This window comes from Pantherophis guttatus, chromosome 1 (genome assembly GCF_059756535.1).
Source record: "Pantherophis guttatus breed Tessera chromosome 1, ASM5975653v1, whole genome shotgun sequence".
Taxonomy (NCBI): Eukaryota; Metazoa; Chordata; class Lepidosauria; order Squamata; family Colubridae; genus Pantherophis; species Pantherophis guttatus.
Window position 1 is genome coordinate 56,050,830 of NC_142063.1, and position 21,221 is coordinate 56,072,050.

Genomic DNA, 21,221 nt, shown 5'->3' on the forward strand with positions numbered 1-21,221 from the left:
GCTCCCAAGCATGATGGGTACTTCCTGGTTCACAGTCATTGCCATATTTGTGTTTTCCTCCATTTATTGTATTGTTTCTCATCCCAAACCGGAGTTATGGTTCCAAGAACTCTTCCCCCTTAAGATGTGTCCAGCCAATGCCAGCATGGAAACATTTTATGGCATCATGTTTGATGCAGGAAGCACAGGGACACGAATTCATATTTACACCTTTATTCAGAGAAGCCCAGGTAAGATTGTTGGAAGTTCTCCTGAACATATGTACTTGTGGTGTACGTATGTCTGCTAGGTGATTATATTGGTTGACACATCACTTGTAATTTCCCACTGATTATGTTTTGTGGTTTTTAATAAGTTTTAATGATATTATTTTTGTGCTGTTTTTGCATTTGGTATGTTGTTTATTGTTTTTGTAGTTTTTAATTATGTTAGCCATCCAGTCACAAATGTGAGGTGGTTAGTTATATAAATTGAATAAATAAATCATAAAAAATGCTATAACAACCAGACACTTGTCAATGCATTATAAGCAATTATTTGACTAATCTTGATATTAATCACCTTGTTTACTATCCACAAGTTGTTGACTTGACCTCAGCAAGTCTATAAGCAACTCTTAAATTATAATTCAGATAAGATTAAATGTTTCAGGAATTTACTAGACAACCTGTGACCCCCTGAGTCATCCTTTCAGAAATATTTCCTTACCAGAATGCCATCAAAGTGACAAAGTTTTTGATGTAATGCCTTCAGTAAAAAATTGGGATACATTCAAAGATGTGGTTGCCTTGAAAATACCCCATGTTGAATTGTATACCACAGTTGGACATGTCTTATGACATTTTTTATTATGTCATAAACTGTTTCATGATAATGTTGATGTCATAAAATTCTTTATAAAATTTGCTAAATTTCAGTTCCATGGAGTCATGGGGCCCAGATTTTCGACACATTCTGCAAATTGGCCATTTGGGGCACTTAGTTCAAAAGATTTTGCCCTTTCACCCATTAAAGCCTAAAGGAATCAAAATTTTAGTAGTCTGATGAGTAGTGGATAGATCCTTATTTCATAGTCTCTTTTCGCAGTTTCCTTCAGTTTTCTTTATTTCCTTATTTCAATCAATGTTGGTTGGTTTGTGCAAGTTTCTTTGTAAAGAGTTATTGGATCAGTTGCTTAATTGATGTATTTCCCTGAGAAAGATTCTAAAATAGATTAAGTTTAAAAGATGGAAATAGGATATGAGTGCAACTTAATTCTACACATAGAAAAACAAGAAAGGATTATCTTATAGATGTTTAACAACATTCTCTGCTCTTTGATTGCTTGGTATTTCCAGTTGGGTATGTTTTAGTATTGTATTTAATTATATACTATAGTGTCTTAATCCTTGTTATTAATCCTTTATTTTGTTATTAATCCAATACAAGTATTTGCCCTACTTAGGTAATACTGGATTTGTACAGTTGTATTACACTAAAAAATCAAATGTAGTCTTCGAAAAAACTGTCTTCCAAAAGGAGGAAGAGGAGAGATGGTTTTGATCCAGAATTATGAAGCTTCTGGATTTTCATCTCTGTTAGCAAATAAAATGAGAATTAATACAACTAAGGACATCTTAGTCCATTTCGTCATATTTTGCTTTCAGTTTTTGTGTAGTATTACAGCTGGCTGGTTGTGATTATGTTTTATGATGCAATGATGCCCATCTTTTTAGTGGGACAGCTATTATAAATCTAATAATAATGGCACCTTACATCACAATGTTGCTGTCGAGCAGTTCATGATATGGATTAGATTTTTCCTCAAGAATATCTCTTCGTATTGCAGTCTTCTTATAATATTTGTTACACAGAACAATTCACCCAGAAATCCCGCATTACCAAGAATTATATAAGTACTACAAAATAAAGTTTCTGTTTTCTATATTTTCACTGTAAATCTATTGCTCTGAAAGGTACCTCTTGGTTGAATCTTTGGAACACAGTTTGATTAAGAATCACAACCTTCACTCACATATTTCAGTTATTAAGTCATTTGTAATCAGTAGAGCAAAATATCATTGAAGTAAATCTATAGCCTTAGATAAAAAATAAGCTTAGCTAATATTTTATTTCATATAATTTTTACAGAAAACCCTGCAGAGTTAAAAGGGGAAGTTTTTGAATCAGTGAAACCAGGTCTCTCAGCATATGCCAATCAGCCTAAGAAGGTAAGACTTTCTGATGGAAAACAATTTTTCTTTTGGCATTTATTTGGATAGTATGAATCATAAAGGCAAACTACTGATCCGATTTTTCCATTATTGCTTATTCTCACTGGAAAATAGTAATTCTCCAAGCTTTTTCCTATTATCTCTTCCCTAAACCTAGCTGGAGATATAAAAGTGATTACAGCAGGAACACTGTAGGTGCAAAGACATGTTTTGCCATTAACCAATACCACATCTCTCACTCCCAATATAGGTCCATAAACAATGAGAAAATTGACCGAGGTTGGGGCAGGAGAACATAGATGGGACCAGTGGTTTGCCTAATGATATAGGGATAGATGTCAAAAAAGGCAATTGCATATTCCTTAAGCTTAGTTCAAGAGGAAAATTGAAAATGTCAAGCTAAAATAAAATAGGTTTGGAAGAAGGAATTGAAGAAGAGAAATATTTAAAGTATGTCTTTAAAGTAAAATTCTGCCCAATCCTATCAGTTTTTTGCTTTTGTTTCTGCTAATCTTTAGGGTGCTGAAACGATCAGAAAATTATTAGAGATGGCTAAAAATGCTGTACCACCAAGTCACTGGAGCAAGACCCCCGTAGTATTGAAAGCCACTGCTGGTCTGCGGTTATTAGCAGAGCACAAAGCTCAGGCTCTACTCTCGCAAGTAATGTTGGGTTATAATACAAAATCAATGGTGTCATAGAAAAGTGGGGGCCTTTTTCAATCCTTTGCATTTGTGTTATGCCATGAATATGCCCCAGTTGCTTTTTAAAATACTGTATCAAACTCAACGGGAGGCACTCGTAAAATTCTTTGTCATGAAAAGCACTATATCCTAGATTAGTCACATGTCCCTTGAGTATTGCCTCCAATTCCAAAACACACACACACAGAAATACAGTGAGGATGATAGGATATGATATGGGATATTTGAAGTCCTTGGTTCTCTGAGGAGAGAGAGAAGAAACTGGGTATGTTCAATCTTGAAAAAAGTTGCTTTTTTCAAAAAGGGGAGATTTGATAATATTTTTCAAGTACAGGTAGTCCTCGACTTACAACAGTTCACTTAGTGATCATTTAAAGTTACAATGCCACTGAAAAAAGTGACCTTTTTCACTTACGACCATTGCAGCACCCCCATGGTCATGTCATTTATATTCAGATGCTTGACAACTGGCTCACATTTATGATGGTTGCAGTGTCCTGAGGTCATATGATCCTTTTGCGAACTTCTGACAAAGTTAGTGGGGAAACACTTAACAACCACATTACTAATTTAACAACTATAGTGATTCACTTAACAAATGTGGCAAGAAAAGTCGTAAAATGAAGGGATGCTACATAAAATAATTCCATTATTTGTTTTTTATTTGTCCAAGAGTACAGGACATAGAATATTACTCTTAAATTCTAGGAAGGCAGATATTAGATGAATGTGAGAAAAGTACTAGTAAGAGAAGTTCAATAAGTTCAATAAGTTGTGCCCACGTGACACCTCTCCTGCGTGAGCTGCACTGGCTCCCAGTGGTCTTCCGAGTGCGATTCAAGGTGTTGGTTACCACCTTTAAAGTGCTCCATGGCATTGGACCTGGGTACCTTCGAGACCTTCTTCTGCCACCAGTAGCCTCCCACCGGCCAGTTTGCTCCCACAGAGAGGGTCTCCTCAGGGTGCCATCGGCCAAATTATGTCGGCTGGCGACACCCAGGGGGAGGGCCTTCTCTGTGGGAGCCCCTGCCCTTTGGAATGAACTCCCCCCAGAAATTCGCAAAATCTCTGATCTCCGTGTATTTCGCTGTGCCCTCAAAACCATGTTGTTCCGCCAGGCTGGGCTATCAATATAAAGATTTTAATTGGTTTTAAATTGGGTTTTTAAATTTGGGGTTTTATAAATTGGGCCTACTATTTAATAATTTTAATTATTTTTAAACATTGTCTGTCTTTGTGTTTTTAATTAGGCTGTACACCGCCCTGAGTCCTTGGGAGAAGGGCAGTATAGAAATAAAATAAATAAATAAATAAATAAATAATGGAATCCGTTAATGAGGAAATGGTGAGCTCCTTTTTGCTGGATTGTTCTAGTAGAAATGGACAGCTAATGGTCAGGAATGGGTTACTTGAGATTCCTGAATTGAGCAAGAAGTTGAACTCAGTAATCTAATGGCTTCTTCCAACTCTGGTGATTTTACAGCTATTTCTTCTATAAGTCCATATTATTAAGGCTGGCATCTTAGTAATGCAGAAAGCAATCCGATTTTAAAGCTAATTTTTAGAGATTGAATGAAACCATTTAATCTGTAGCTGATTTTACATTCCTCTATTTTTTGGTAGAAGAAAGTTACATCATCATCATCATTATTATTATTATTATTAATATTAATATTATTAATATTTATTAAATTTATATACCGTCCTACTCCCGAAGGACTCAGGGCAGTGAACAGCCAAAAGATAAAATACACATAGTACAAATGTTAAAAAACCATTTAAAAATACATTAAATACTTCGGCCCAAAACAAATTTAAAACACCCCGATTTATAAAACAAATTTAAATTTAAAATTTAAAATTTTAATACAGATAATTTGCATACTTCTGTTTGTAAATGATTCCAGTTCTAGGGTGATCACTCCCATTTTTCTTTCCACAGGTCAGAATGGTCTTTGAGGATTCCCCATTTTTAGTTCCTGATAATAGTGTTAGCATAATGGATGGCTCTTATGAAGGTGAGTCCTACAAATAAGGAAAATGAGGCATAGAGAAGAGAAATAACTAGGGAAGTAAAAGGGGAAGAAGGGTTTCTCAGAACAGGATAAAATATTGTGATGTTGCTTTTAAGGAGACCAAGATTATAATAGCCTAGGGAAACAGGATTCTGTATACAGGAAAATGATAAAGTTGTTTGGCTGTATTAGTAAAACATTACTAGATGAAAAATAGATTCAACTAGTTCTAATGTCCATATGGAGTTAGAACACATCATAGCAAAGGACAGATGTAGATAACAATAATGAATATGCATTTATTTTATTTTGCTATTTATATACCTCCTTATTCCACAGTGACTTTAGTTAACTACAATAGAAGCATGCAAATAAAATACTAAATAAAACAAATAAATAACAGTTAAATGCTAAATAAAACACTACTATCAAAAACTAAAATTATGATTTTAAAAAATCAACTATTAGCACCCTACACATACAGGCAATGTGCTTAGTCAATCCAATCTGAAGAATTTTTAAAAACCAGTTTTCACTGTGTTCTTGAAGAACATCAGTGTAGCATTTGATGGAGATATGAACTTGGGGAGAGGAGAACCATTACAAAGGAATAGTCCATGATCAATAAGACCTGTTTCTGTGCCATCCAGAACTCTTGAAATGTGGGAAGCCAAAACACCCTAAACTGAACAAATAGGATAATCAGGCACTTAAAACCAGCACTCTCAACTTTACTTGAAAACCATCTACTAACCAATATTGTATGATTACAACAGCTCTCAAATACCAATAAGCAGGCTGCTACATTCAAAACGATTCCAGTTTCAGCATAGTTTTCAAGGACAATGGCATGTAAAGTCCATGCACCATGCAAATCCATTTAATTCTAATCGTAATTGTTTTGTATTGCCTTTTTTTTACTTATCATATTGTAAGCAGCCCAGAATCCTGTATCAGATGCATAATAAATAAACAAATAAATAAAGACACACACATACACACACCTTCCAGTCTAGAAGTGATAGGGACATGATTTGGCCTCTACTGTTCATTCTCCAGCTTCACGGATTGCAACCTCTCATTTAGGAAGTGTAAACCAGTGCTATCCACCTCCATCCTCATTATCAATTGTATCAAATGCCTTTAAAGATCTAATAGAAAGGCTGCAGATCATCGATTTTAGCAAGCAATGCAGTTTCCATCCCATACTCATTTACCTCCTTTTCCACCAACTTTCTCAGATTGGAAATTGGACAGAAGTTGTCTAAAATGAACATACTGAGATTTTTGTGGGGGGAAAGAGCACACCACTACTTCTTTCAAGACAGTCGGATCAAAACTTTCTCCCAAAGAAACCTTAAGCCAGTTGAACATAGCTAAACAATCTGGCTTCATCAAATTATATGGAGAACTACTTGGAGAACTACAGTATGAATTTGGTTTACTTTTTAATTCAGTATCTCATACTCATCTAAGGTTAGTTCAGCTGAATGTCCTTAATCCAGACATTTATTTAGCTGAGTAAACTGACCTAACTTGGCAATTAGTTAAAAATGTCATTTGAAGTTGGTTTCAGTAAAATTATGCAATATATCTGCAGAGTTTACACTATGTTAAGAAACCTGATGGGAAAGTACAAGAACTGGAACAAGAGAACAAAGAAAAGAGACTGAGTAAATTTTAGATGGGGAAACAGGAATGAAAGTTAAGAGAACATCTCCTCATCCCAACCACCAATTGGTGAAAAAGTTGAGAAGCCAAACAATGAATGAAATGATATTCTGTTTGGAAAAGTACTAATAATTACTAATCACAGAAATCCAGAGTGTGGAATAATCCTTTGTAGTTTGTATTTGTAGTCTATAGATCCGTGATGGCGAACCTATGGCACGCGTGCCACAGGTGGCATGCGGAGCCATATTAGTGGGCACACCAGCTCAGCTCTGGGGCGCATGTGCGCGCCGGCCAGCTGATTTTCGGGCCTTCTGGGCCTACCAGAAGTAGGGAAACAGGCTGTTTCCTGCCTCTGGAGGGCCTGAGGGGGTGGGGAAGGCCCGTTTTTCTTTCTTATCTGGCTCCAGATCCTCTCTGTGTATCTGGGAATGGCGAAAACAGCCTTTCCCACTCCCTTGGAGGCCCTACGGAGGCTGAAAGGGCCCATTTCTCCACTCCCGGTGGGACAGGAAGTGATGTTTTTTCCTGTCCCCAGCCTCCAGAGGCTCCTAGAGAGGCTCCTACAGACTCCTAGAGAGGCTCCTACAGACTCCTAGAGAGGTTCTGGAGGCTGGGGACCGCAAAAAATGTCACTTCCTGTCCCACCGGGAGTTCGGAAATGGGCCCTTTCAGCCTCCGTAGGGCCTCCAAGGGAGTGGGAAAGGCTGTTTTCGCTGTTCCCAGATACACAGAGAGGATCTGGAACCAGGTAAGAAAGAAAAACGGGCCTACCAGGCCATCCTGTGCCAGGAGTGGTGGGGGGAAGGGGGAGGGGGTTGCGCACATGTGCGTGGGCACATGTGCGCGTGACCCCCCCGCCCCCCCCTCCTGGCACTCAATGGCAAAAAGGTTAGCCATCACTGCTATAGATGGATCAATTTTTCAGTGGCTTTTTCTTTCTCTTACAGGTATTTTGGCCTGGATCACTGTGAATTTTTTGACAGGTATTTACCGTGACATGTTTCTGTTTTAATAGATAGAATCCACAAAAATTGAATAGGAAGCTTATTAATAGTAGGAGAGTCATCTGTTATGTTTGTTCTGATTTGCTAAAACCCTCCCAGAACAGGATTGTTGTTATTGTTGTTTTGCTGTATATGGGTACTGTTTGAATTTGTGCAATGTTATCTGCAGGGCAGTTGTATGGCCAAGAGCAGCAGACAGTGGGAACTCTGGACCTGGGAGGAGCTTCAACTCAAATAACGTTCCTGCCACAGCTGGCGGTGAGGAGATAGAATAGCCGGATCTATTGCAAGTTCCATAGTTTGGATAATCTTTATGTCCATTGTCACTTTCAGCATTGGTATCTTCCTTAACAGAAAAATACCTTTCTAATGCTATGCTTTAGATAACCCAAATAGTCTTTTATATCATATTAAAAATTCATAGAAAGGAAAATACATGGCTTCACTCAGGACACTGAAGTGTTGTTGGTTTATTGAATATTGGTTTGGCTTATGAACTGAAACATGGTACATAAACAATGGCTGGATTAACACAATACCAAAATACAGGTAGTTCTCAATTTACAACTGGTCTTTTAGTGATCGTTCAAAGTTACAACCTACCCGAAAAGGGGAGGTTGCATTCACATGATTATTTTGGGTTCTTGGCAACATGGCCACGTTTATAGCTGTTTGTGTCCTGCAGTCACATAATTGCATTTTATTTTGGTTTTGCCAAAAACTGGTACGTAGTTCTAGTTTTTGGCAAAACTGCAAAGCAAACCATTGGTTCACTTAATGACCATGGCATTTGTTTTACGACATTTACCTAACCACTGTAAAAAACAAAATTGGGTTGATCATGTGACTGAACCCATTTTATGATTCTTACAACTTATAGCTCTAATGAGCAGCCTTCATTATGGTCATAACTCAACTAAATAACATGGTTGTTTTGTGCCATGTAGTTACCGCTATTCAGATTGCCTCTTTCAATGAATCCTTAAATGAATGCCCAACCTCTACATACCCAGCCATTCTGTATGTTTAAATGCTTAATTACTCTTTATGTGAATTTATGTACAAATTCCAAATAAGAAAACAGTAATTGTTTCATTGTAGGAGTAAGGATACATTTGAGTCAAGCAATAAAGTGTATTTTTTTTAAACTGGAAAGTTGTTAGAGGCCCCAAAAGGCGATTGGCAATTAGCCAGATTTGGCAATAAAACTTCCTTATCTCTCTGGTTGTGAGCGTAAGGTTCTATTTTCAACGATGGGGCCCTTTAAGCAGCTGTCTTAGAATTTGAAATGAAGATAAGTCACTCTTCCAACACAAATAAAGGCTCTTAAAAAAATCCACCTCTGAATGCTGCCAGCTAGCAGTTTCAATTGTGAGAAACACTGTTAAGAAATGAAAGCTATATAGAGCTTGAAGACAAGAAAAAAAATCTGCTGGATCTGCAAAAATTCTGCAGACCTTGCAGGAGACTGCAAGGAACCTGCTGAAAACGTCAGCTATTAACTGTAGTGGCTGTCTACAAAACAGCATAGCTTATATGAATATGACCTACACACGAATATTGCCAGACTCTCTGTCCCCATCTGGAACAGCCTTCTCAACAGTAGTTCTGGAGAACTCTAGGGTTCCACACAAGGTCACCAGAGATCCCACAAATTATTGTCATTAGAGAAAATGTTTTAACTTTTCATGTTGCACAATGTAAGCTGCAGATACAATTTTTATGTAGGAGTTCAATTATTTCAAGGGTTCTTCCAGGGTAAAAAACGTCGAGAAAGGCTGGTCTAGACCATATCAAGGTAACTTTAAGCATTCCGCAATAGGGTTCTTTGGATTAGTGAAACAAAATTTCAATTATTTGACCATACCACATTTGGAGATATATTTTGAGAAAAAAGAATGAAGCATTTGAAGAAAAGGACACCTTGCCAGTGCTAAACACATAGATGCCTCTTTATGGGTTTGTGTGGCATCAGTGCCACATGAAACATTATGCAAGTGAACAGAAGAATGAAATAGGCTATGTAGCAACATATCCTAAAAAACTAATATTCCACAATATTAACACTTAGGATTTCGACTGGCCTTTCAATTATCAGAATTAAGTATCTTGAAAATCTTTCAGGAGATCTCAGAGATGCAATATTTCTTAACTAAAAGATTTCTCCAAGGTAGAATAGAAAAAAAATCTAAAAGCAAAATTAGAAGAACTCTTATTTGGCTGCAGGAAATGTTTGGAAACTATTGTTTTTACCCAAAGAGATATTACAAAGTCCTAACTGTAAGGATATCCAAACTGTTCTGCTACATTTACTGTCCTCATATATTGAATCTGTAAACAACTACACAAAATAGTGAATATGCATTTAAATTTGTATTAATCATGACATAAAAAATTTTTTTAGAGATCTAAAAATATCTGGTCTTTCCTCTCAGGATTTTCTATTTTTTTTTAAAAAAAAAACTGTGTTCCCATTCCCAGATCTAATTAGAAAGATATCTAATCACTAGCCAAGCTTTTTTTGCCTGAAATACCTGCAAAGAGAGTCAAAGATGGTGGCCAAAATCTTACCTCTTTTACAACAGCTGTATACACATCTAGAAAAATAGTCCTGTCTTCAATAATGGGAGTTGCTGCTGCCATCCCCCCCCGCTTTTTTTAACCATTTTCTATTTTTTGTAGTTGTTATGGTGGAAAAGTAGATTCTTTGGTGATTGAGGGTTAACCTCTCCCCAATCATATATAACAATCATATCAGATCTGATAGAAGGGATCTTGCAGGTCCCATCAGCCAGGACCAAGGAAGAAAGATCAGATTGGCCCCAACCCTGCTGGCTTTTCGAAACATCTTGAAAACATGGTTTTGTCAGCAGGCATGGGAACTGGGAAAGTGATAGGACTGATACTGACATTGTATTGAATGTGATTGGTAGATGTGATTATCTCAGCTGTGAATTTGATTATTTTTATGGCAATTTTAATATGTTTTGTATTAGTAAAAATAGTACAAACACCATCATGATAAACATTTTTAAAATTCTTGTGTTGTTTTATGATTTTAATTGTAAGCCCAGAGAAACACACACATACAGATAGAGACATATAAACACATACACACCCACACACACAGAGGGTTAGTATATAAATTAGAAGAATAGTTAGGAAGTCAGGGAGATAATAAATAAAGAAAAAAGGTTATTTTTGACACAAGGTGTTCCCGTCAATATATCTCTGAAGGATATGTTAAACTTTTGGAAATCTGTAGATCAATAAAAATATTTTTACCTAGAAATTTAAAAAAGATGCATATTAAAATTTTGCTTATTACTGGATATAGAAAATGGATAAAATAATATACCGGTATTACTTAAAGCATTCCTTGGTAGACACATTCTGACAAACATGTGAAATTCAGAATCTACAAATCCGCAATCTGTATTTATTGTGTAGTAGATGATGTCAGGGAATTATACAAATTATGTAAAAGCACAATTTTTGCAATACTAAAGAATTTATTGAAATCAGTTTTACTGATGTTGAAAGGTATCATTCATCCATTAATGCTTGGTCAGTATATATTTAAAAATGGTGTGAAATAACAATTCCTAAACGATTACTTTTCATTCTCATAATTTTTAGGAAACCTTAACAGAAACACCAGTCGACTTTCTTACCTCATTTCAAATGTTCAACAGCACTTATAAGCTATACACACACAGGTAAGTGAGAAAATAAACACAAATGATTAATTCTAATCATCTGACATATTCTCCTAAATCATTTGTACAACTCGGGTCGTAAATCCAAATCTTGCTTGTTATCAGAATAATTTTATTTTAGATAAATTATCTTCTTTTTCAGATTATACACAATAATTTGTGCATTATTTTAAAAGAGCCATATGCTGTTATTTTCACACTGAGGTCTTAGAAAGCAACAAGAAAATTATTTGGCATAATATAATTTATATCCAAATTTGTAAAATATTGATACATTGTCTTGGTTATTGATTAAGTGTTCCTTATCCTCCTTTATAGCTACTTAGGACTTGGGCTGAAAGCTGCTCGGTTGGCAACATTAGGAGCTTTGAATTTAGAAGGTACATTCAGACAAAATAACTATCCTATGTGCATATTAAGAGTATCTTGTGGCAGCCCAGAAATTCATATCTTTTTTGGCTGGTGGCTGATGCTTGTTCAATTCTTATTAGAAATGAATTGCTAAGAATATTGAAACCACATATCCCCAATATAATATTTTTGTATGAAGAGGAAAGTAGACACAATGGAAGAGGCTACTTGCAAGCCATGGCTCCCCACAACTGCAGAGTTGTAACTAACCCCTTATCCACCAATTCATACTACTAGCATTTGACACCAACTCAGAGTTTTTCAGTGCTTAATGGACCTGCTGTTTTATTTTTTAAAGGAAAAAAAAAACCTTTTACCTCCAAAACGCAAACAACAAAAACCCCTCCTGGTTCATCTTTTCTTCAGTGAGCTCATTAATATGTACTCTATACCTAATGTACATTTTAAATTTAAAAACGTTTTTAAAAAGTTGGTTGCCAAAATGTTAAACTATATCCTCTGCATTCATTTGAGCACTGCAGCCTTCATTTTCCTGCAAGTGTCTTGGCAGAATGTTGTGGATTTTTTTTATACCATGTCCATTTAGATTGACCCAGGCTCAAAAGAGATACAAAAGCAATGAACCCCGGACAAGTGATTTCTTTAAACCTCTCTCTAAGTGTTGGAGAAATGTTTTATTCTGTAAAAAAAAACCCATCAAAAATTATATGTGCTTCCTAGATTCTGTTCTATTCTCTCTCTGTATTACTGTGACAATTACAATTACTATAACTATTACTATTCAATGTACTATATTACTATTACCTATTACTCTATTAAAATTACCTATATACTATACTCTATACCATTATTAGTGTGCATCAATATTCCTTAAATTTGTTCTGTTTTGTCCTTTCTCTCTGAGATTTCTTCTTTTTGTGTTAATGGCCAGCATTAGAACTCATGCACCTTTTTTACATTGTGCTTTGTCTTACTGGGCCTCTATATTTCTTGCCTTCTGTTTTGGACCATCCTCTCCTTCAGATGAAAAGGAAAACTCCTCTCTTTTGGTTGCTCTATTCAGTTTGCTGGTGGATGCAGAGCTCCAAAACATGTGTCTCCTCCCATAGCAATGTCAGGATTTTTACTTTATTGGCAACTCTGTCATGCTGTTGCTGGAGAGAAGCTTAAATGGGAAAGAAAGGAGGCATGCATTTCAAGCAGCCTGCTCTTCCACCCAGCAACACTCCTGAATTGGATACTTGACTCACAAATACTTACAAATTGCTCCATTACCCCTAAGATGTGCCCAAATTATCCTCCTCTCTCCAACAGTCCAAAAACTACTGGTCTAGTAAATAAAGCATCTTCCATAGGAAAATGAGTAAAGTCTTCACTTCCACTTTTCCCCTCAGGCTCATATTTTTGCAGTTAAAACCAAATTAAACGAATGTGTTCATGTGTCTATGTTTATAAATAAATTTTCCTCTTCCATATTCTCTCTTGAAGCACTTGGACAGACATTCCGAAGTTCTTGTCTGCCAAAACAGCTGGAAGCAGAATGGCATTTTGGTGGAGTAAAATACCAGTATGGTGGCAACACAGAAGGTAATTTAAAAAGATACTGCTTTCTAGGAAAGTATTTTTTTAAATGAAGTAAATTGTTGGTATATTCATAAAAGAAAAAAATAGGAACGAGGCTATATGAAGACTGTAGTAATCTTAAGGGAAGAACTGGAATTTATGATTCATGTCATATTTATACTAATGTCTTTATTCTAATAGGTGAAACTGGATTTGAACCATGTTATTCTGAAGTATTGAAGGTTGTACAAGGAAAATTGCATCAACCAGATGAGATTCAGAGAAGTTCCTTTTATGCCTTTTCCTATTATTATGATCGGGCGGTGGACACTGACCTTATAGGTGAATAGGAAATGTTTGAAAAATTTGGAAGTTAACCCTATAACTTGCAGAATCAATTTACTTATTTTTTTAGCTTAATCGCAAGATAAAATCTCAGTGGGGATTACTCCAGTGTTACTGTGAGTTGGATGGCCATATAAATGTTATTAATAAATAATAAAATCATGCAAATAATAACTAGCATGAATCTTATAAACAAGTAAGGCAATAGCAGATAAATATCAGCTAGAAGCAAGGTTGACATTAAGTAATTAACCAGTGTAAAATAGATAAATCGTTTAAATTTTCCAAAAGGACAGCAAAATATATGTTTTGAAAAATAAGAGCCCTTTAGAAACAGCCATTACATTCGCTAATCTCATAGCTGTCAAAAGAGCAGGGCTGCAGGTGACATCCTTGGCTATGAGGGCAATAGCTGAGGGAAAAGGGGAAGGGAAGATAGTGATTGGGAGTGGAGCAATGCTGTATTGGGACATCAATAGCTGTTGCATTGAGAGAGAAAAGTAGGCGCTTTTTTTCCAACCAAGAGACCCATTTCTTTAAAAGGAAACTATAGGGGAGTACATGTTTAAGGTTCTGGGCAGAAATAAATCTTACTGCTCTCTGTGTGTAAGATACTTATGGAGAATGGATAGTCCTGGGGGCACAAAGTGGTGCTCACCCTGCTAAAGAAAAATACTTAATCAAGGCCACAAGGCTGCATCGCTCCAAAATTTTAATATGACATAAAGAAAAAGCTATACCTTAAAGGGAAATAATCATATTTAAATTTAATGTGAAAGAAAACTATGCAAGAAATGTGTCATTTTGTAGTTGTGATTCAAAAACCTTGTAATTTTTAAAAAATCATTCAGATTTTAACTGATTTCAAAGTACTGTACAATTTGAAATGCAGGTTTCATTGTGTCACAGCTATGATTTTTACAGTACCTTTTGTCATTTCAGATTATGAGAAAGGTGGTGTTTTATATGTGAGAGACTTTGAAAGAAAAGCCCAACAAGGTAAAATGAGTTTGACTTTATCTAGATTCCTTCTAGTTAGTTTACTACCAATTTGAAATTGCTCAATTTTTTGTTTTTATTTGGCTATCTTGCATTTACAGATTTTTAATCACTTAACTGTCATGTTTAGTATGCTTAAATTTGAAACAGCAATATAATTATTCGTAAGAGATAAGACAGGTTAATGATCTCACTGAATAAAAAAATCCTTGAAAGAAAACCAATTGATAGATATCATAAATTCAACAATATTTGCCATCTTATGGGGTCACATTTCATCTTGGTATATATTATGTATAACGTGTTTACAAACACATATCAACAGTAATAATACCCTTTTTATGTTAAGTGAGGATAAATGATCTGCTGTATATAGTTTAAATAGACAGTAATATGTCATCAAGTAAGACTAAGGATTGGAAACAGCCTATAGTTATATAACTCTAGCCACATTCATTAGTACATTTGAACTCTTCCTGAGATGCTCCAGCCCAGCACTTGAAATCTATTCCTCCACATGGTTAGAAGATATAGGAAAAACAAGCAGCCAAAACCATAACTCATTCCAGATCCTTCAGCCATGATTAGCAATAAACCAGTATTAAGCAAAAGAGTTTCTGTGGTACTACTGGTTATGTTATGTTTATTTTTCAGCAGCTATTCTAATTTTATTGAATATTCTCCTCATTGTTTTCATTTAGTTTGTGATAATCTGGATAACTATAGCACTGCCAGCCCCTTTTTATGTATGGATCTCAGTTACATTACAGCTTTATTAAAAGAAGGCTTTGGATTTGGAGACAGCACAGTTTTACAGGCAAGTAAAAATTGCAGGATCCAACCTAGCATTTCATCCCGTGAAGTTATGGGGAATTTATTTATTTTAGCAACATTGATTGCAATATGATTGTTGGACTATTTGTCAAAATAAACAGAAGTTATCGTGTTTTTGTATCACTTTCACTCTACTAGAATATAAACTTTATCCTTAATAGTCAAGACAGCTTTATTTTATGAAAATCTTAATAATGATCAGTCATCAGTCACCTTGATCATTCAGTAGATAATTTAATTCAAATGTTATTTGAATGCCATGAAAATAAATGTATAATCATCTATTCAGCAGAGAAGCTTTTTTGAGTTCTCATTCAGTACAGATTTAACCTAGAGTTAGGAACTTTAAATGAAATAAAGGTACTGTAATTCAATTTTTCTCAACCTAATTCTCTGGGTTTAGGTTTTTTGAAATCTCCAGTGATTTTTTTAGAAATGATAGAATTTGGGAATGTAGAATTGCTATGATGATCAGAAGACTCATCTAATCCCAGTTTATCCTAGCATCTGTAATCTAGATGCCAGTAGGAAATCTATAAAGACATGATGCTACAGCATCTACTCCCATGTCCTACTATGTGGCATTGAGGACTGCTCTTTCAGTTACAGAATCATTTGCAAATAATATTTATGGCCAAGTGATTAAGATGCTGTAAGGACTTGTAAATAGGAAGGTTGGGAGTTTGAGATCTAAGTACCACATGCTAGAGTGAGCTCCCATTACTTGCCCAATCTCCTGCCAACCTAGCAGTTCAAAAGCATGTAAAAGCATTCAAGTAGATAAATAGGTACCATTTTGGTGGCAAGCTAACAGCATTCCGTGTGCCTTCAGGGTATAGTTATGCTGGTCATATCACCACAGAAGCGTCTTCAGATAATGCTGGCTCTTCGGTTGTGAATCAGAGATAATTACCACTCTCTAAAGTTGGGCATGACTAATAGGGGAAACCTTACCCCTTTTTTAATTTAGTTACAGGATCATTTGCAAATAATTTATTAATATTTTTCCTAAGGCTGTGCCACTTGTTCTCTGTAACTTTTGCATTTCTGGATAATATTGTGGTCAAAACCTGATTTACCTAAAGCAACCAAGTCACTCTGAAGATGCAATATAATTTTATCTGCATGCATACAAGCAATAATACAGTATATGCTGGACCCCAAGCAAAGTTTTAATACTTTGCTGGGGAGTTATAAGCAAAACCATAACCAGGGCTTATATACCTTTCATCCACTACAGGTAGTCCTTTACTTATGACCACAATTGGGACCAGAATTTTCATTGCCAAGCAAAGCTGTTGTTAAATGAGTCATACCCAATTTTAAAAACTTTTCCATAATTGTTAAGCAAATCACTGAAACTATTAAGTGAATCATGCAGTCATTAAGTGAATCCACTTTTCTTCATTGATTTTGTCAGTCGCTGGCTGGAAGGTTGCAAGTGGTAATCAGGTGACCCCAGGATGCTGCAACCATCATAAATACCTGCCAGTTGCCAAGAATCCAAATTTGGATCACATGATTGTGGGGATACTGCAATAGTGCAAGGACCAGTCATCAGTCACTTTTTTCAGTGTTGTAACTTTGAATGGTTGCTGAACAAATGGTTATAACTTGAGAACTACATTGCAACAGCAAGACAAAGAGAGACAGGGTGGAAATTATATTTTAGATAAACCCATTCATGTGACCTTAGTATGTATCCCTTCCTGCTAGGTCAGCAGCTAGCCATGCTATCTCTGAGATAAGATTAATGAATAGAAACCATTTGATTCAGATTCTTGGCCTCAGGTTCTTGATCAGATCTTCTTCCTGTTTGCCAGTCAGGGCCACTTCAGCTTCAATGTTGCTACAAGGGCCCTAAGTAGTTCATATGGGGGACGTATGTATCCCATAGTTTGATAGTGGATGTAGTTTACATATGTACAGGATGGTAGTGGTACCGGGCCTTGAGCCTTTTGGAACCAGGCCATGGAAGTGGTGGGTGAATACATATGCACATCCCCACTTGCCTGAGCGCTGGGTGACCATGTGTACATACGCTGCATTCACATGAGCGGTGGGCGGGCCCGTCACATGTGCAATTGGATCGTGTATGCACTTGCCCCCACTCACATGAAAGCATCCTCTCCCCCCCCCACCTGCCAATCTGCAAAGTCGGAAAAGTTGGGCAACTCTGATCTAGGGTACAACTAAATTGAAAAATATTGATATAGTGGCTTTGTAATTATGATAACTATCTCTGTCAGAGATAGTTGCCATGTAGTATTCAGTCTAAAAAATGCCTGTATAATCAAGTGAATCAGATCTCTTATTTTTCCTTTTCAGCTGGCAAAGAAAGTCAATAACATAGAGACAAGTTGGGCTTTGGGGGCTACCTTTCATCTTCTACAGTCTCTAGGACTCTCCTACTAGGAAAACAGAAGATTTGCATTTCTTGCAAGAGCCATTCTGATCAACACATAACAAAATTACAGACCAAAGTAGAAGAAAGTTTTACTTTTAAGAACTGCAGTTCAACAGAAATTCTTCTACAGTGGTAAGACCTAACTACCTAACTGATGCCAAAGAACTTTGAAACAGATTAGGCATCGTTTCTGTCAAGTCATGAATGCATATTTGGTACCAGCACATCCAACATTGGACTTGCTCCATGAGCTCTTTTAACTATGAAATTCTGAATGTTCACATCAAAGAAGCAGCTTAGTCTGATTTTTTAAAAGAAAAAACAGCAAAACCGAAGTTATTATTTATCTTTCCCATAAGTTGTTTGAAACCAAGTAGTTATGCTTCTAGGGTTAGCTAGTTCTTAAACATAAATAAAGATGTTATTTTATTCAATTATATATATATATATATATATATATTAGTTGGTGAGGAGTATTAGCAAAAAGATTTTAGGAATCCCACAAGGAATTGTTTCAGGTTTATTTTTCTAAATTTAAAAAGCAAAGTCCTCTATAACTGTTCTTTTTTATGTTAGACAATGAGGTTTCCTTGGGTTAAATACTTCCTGAGATATGATTAGTACTTCCTCCTCAGTCAACTCTTATAGAATAACTTAATGCAAGCCCTGGATAGCCTCTTTTTAAAGAATTCTATGAAAATAAAAGCCTTTTTTTTTACTACCACATCCCCCCCCACCAAATATATATTGGTTTGGAGACAGGGCAATTAGATTCCAGCAGTTACATTCTGGCTAGTAGATTGGTACATTACTTGTTGCAAAGCACTTAACTGGATCAGAAGATCTCTTCAAATGATAAAACAAAATAATCTCCTGAACTATGTATTAAGTGAGCCATCTTAATATTTTGCACATATTTCTATATAGTATATTTTTTTCTAAAAAAAACTCTTTAGCATAAATGTTAAAATGTGGTAATAAGATATACCTACATTTTTAACCAAGTGCTCTTACTCAATATTAGAAGTGTCAATTCTGTGTACATTTACTCTGAAATGGCACTTATTTAAATGAACTTGGAGTACTAATCAGGAACTTGTCTCAGTGAATGAGGCATGATGCTAAGTTTTTTTTCTCTCTGATGATCCCTTTACTAGTTTGGTATTAGTGCCTATGCTTTTCCTAATGTATTGAGAATGTTTACAAATGTAATTTATCTGCAAAGAATCTGCAATGGCCTTGTTGAAAAAGATACAACTGTATAATTCATGGAGGAAGAGTTAATGAAACAAACACCTGAGGACTAAATTAATTACTTTTTTAAGCAAAGGCAGATATTAGGTGTATAAATAATATTAGCATTGGAGCACTTGCTTAACAATAATTTATATCTAAGTAGATAAAATTAAGCTAAACTGTAAATGGATTAAGTTCCTTCCTAACACATGCCTATATATGCAGCATTGTATGTAACTGTGAAATAAATGTTCGATTTTTTTTTCAGAAACAGAGATTTTATTCTGAAATTATTTGTTCAGAGGACAGTATGAATATCACTATTCATTTAGTCATATTCTTTTTATTGGTGCTGTAACACATGGATATTCTCAAACTTAACTTTGTTACACAAAATGCTAGGACACATTTGAATGTTTGTTTTAATAATAAAACTATTTCAACAATGTTCTTTGGCAGTCTGTAACTGATATTCACTCAGCTATTCTACTTCTTAAGGTTCTAATCAGCAAGCAACAACTACCTCATCTATGTTGTTCCCTCCAAGACAATAAGAGGACAAGCTGATGAGCTGAGAAGCAGGTTGTACTTTGTTCAATACGTGAACCTTTACTTGTTCTTTACTATGATCATAAACTTTTTCCAGCAGTAGTCCATTGCTATGCCAGTTTTATAGTTTAAAAAATTGAGTGCTATTGGATAGTTTTTGGAATTCTAAGAGAAAGCCAAATAATTTATTCACTGGAAGAAACAGCAACTTCAGGGTGAATAAGTTAATCTAACAATCTTATACATCTCCTTAATTCTCTATAGTATATAAATAGATATCCAGCTATCATGAGTGAGCATGTACCTCTGGATTCACAAGGTTGTCACTTACTGGCAAACGCCATGATCTGCTCCTAAAGGATGAGGAAAAAACAGACATTTTAGTATTCTATTACTTCTACCATTATTCATAACAATGAGGATGTGGTTTCTTAAGGGGAAAGGAAAATCCATACCAAAATCCTTGTTACTTTCCTATGCTGTAAAAGTTTATTACAACTAAGTTAGGTGATACCCTCTTTTTTCTCATTTCGTACTAAGTCTTCCCTCCCAGGGATACCAATCAACGAAAATAAAATACAACAGAAGTAGTATAGTTGTAGGTCTGTTGAGGAACTATATAGTATCCTGTGATTTTTTTTTGGAAGAGCCCTAATAAATCATATAGATGGCAGAGTGCCATCAGAGATCCTTTCTACAGATATCTACAGAAGACCCCTAGCATACAGTTTCCTTATCGGTGATTAAAAAGAACAGTACTGTGTGTTCTACATTGCACTTAATAGTCTCTTAATCACTTGGTGTGTAATCTAAGTCAGATCAATTACATGAATCCTTGATAGAAATCTTCGCACCTTAATCAAGGCAACAGCAAATTGTTTTATTAGCAAAATTAATAACTAAATAATTGCAAATTTTGTGGTCTATAAAACAGAAAAGAACTATATAACCATACATAGGTGATATGTGTTCTTACACATAAAACTATAGATAAATCAAAGTTCCACTCTTCATTTATGGAAACTTAATGGTATCTTAGGAACTGAAATTAAATACACCTGGAAAGTACCAAGTTGGAGAAGGCTGATAGAAATATAGTACTAGTTAGTTAAATTTAAGGATTGCAAGATCTGGGCTACAGTGGCCAATTGACTGCAAGACGATAGCAGAGTTATACAGTAGAAGATTCTGAACAACCATCCAGCTGAGAGCTACTAGTTTATTCTGAGTAGCCCATCATGGGAATCAAATCAATACCACATGTGGAAAGGAGATAAATGTTCAGGAGTACTATTGTCTAGCTACAAACATGCCCCTTCCATTAGCCGCCGCCTTTAAATGAATTATCACATTCAGTTACCTACTTTAAAAAAAGAGAGCTTACTTTAACCGGAGGTACAGCATTGGTTATTTGCAATCCCCACGTCCTCAGCAGCACGAAAGGCGCCATATTTGTAGAGTAAAGCCTGCTTAACAAATCAGTTGCTGCCACAAGAGAAAGATTGTGCCTCTGTCGTTCTGCTTCATATTGTAGTAGATGACTTAAAGAACCTACAAAGTTTAATTTGAAATTAATTAATTAGTAAA

General features: G+C 35.6%; 2 protein-coding genes across 2 annotated transcripts in view; one reads left to right on the top strand and one right to left on the bottom strand.

Moving 5' to 3' along the window:
• ENTPD5 (ectonucleoside triphosphate diphosphohydrolase 5) lies at positions 1 to 19,734 on the top strand. The gene is made up of 14 exons (XM_087874545.1): positions 1 to 230; positions 2,131 to 2,210; positions 2,732 to 2,875; positions 4,860 to 4,935; positions 7,554 to 7,589; positions 7,780 to 7,868; positions 11,250 to 11,329; positions 11,648 to 11,709; positions 13,190 to 13,288; positions 13,466 to 13,606; positions 14,552 to 14,608; positions 15,310 to 15,425; positions 17,771 to 17,981; positions 19,584 to 19,734. The coding sequence occupies exons 1-13, from the start codon at positions 11 to 13 to the stop codon at positions 17,855 to 17,857; spliced, it is 1,287 nt and encodes a 428-aa protein (XP_087730671.1). The 5' UTR covers positions 1 to 10; the 3' UTR covers positions 17,858 to 17,981; positions 19,584 to 19,734.
• The window catches only part of COQ6 (coenzyme Q6, monooxygenase), an 11,619-nt gene continuing 9,739 nt past the window's right edge, over positions 19,342 to 21,221 (bottom strand). The window contains exons 11-12 of the mRNA XM_034418079.3: positions 21,019 to 21,185; positions 19,342 to 19,987 (exon numbers count right to left, since the gene is read on the bottom strand). Coding sequence (XP_034273970.1) covers positions 19,958 to 19,987; positions 21,019 to 21,185 — 197 coding nt within the window. The 3' untranslated portion in view covers positions 19,342 to 19,957. The remainder of the gene's footprint in view (positions 19,988 to 21,018; positions 21,186 to 21,221) is intronic.

What these genes read in the sequence shown, in the direction of transcription:
- ENTPD5 (XM_087874545.1), top strand. Translation starts at nt 11, where the DNA reads ATGATGGGTACTTCCTGGTTCACAGTCATTGCCATATTTGTGTTTTCC. An exon ending in CTTTATTCAGAGAAGCCCAG is followed by an intron (nt 231 to 2,130) that starts GTAAGATTGTTG and finishes TAATTTTTACAG; the next exon opens with AAAACCCTGCAGAGTTAAAA. An exon ending in TATAAGCTATACACACACAG is followed by an intron (nt 11,330 to 11,647) that starts GTAAGTGAGAAA and finishes CCTCCTTTATAG; the next exon opens with CTACTTAGGACTTGGGCTGA.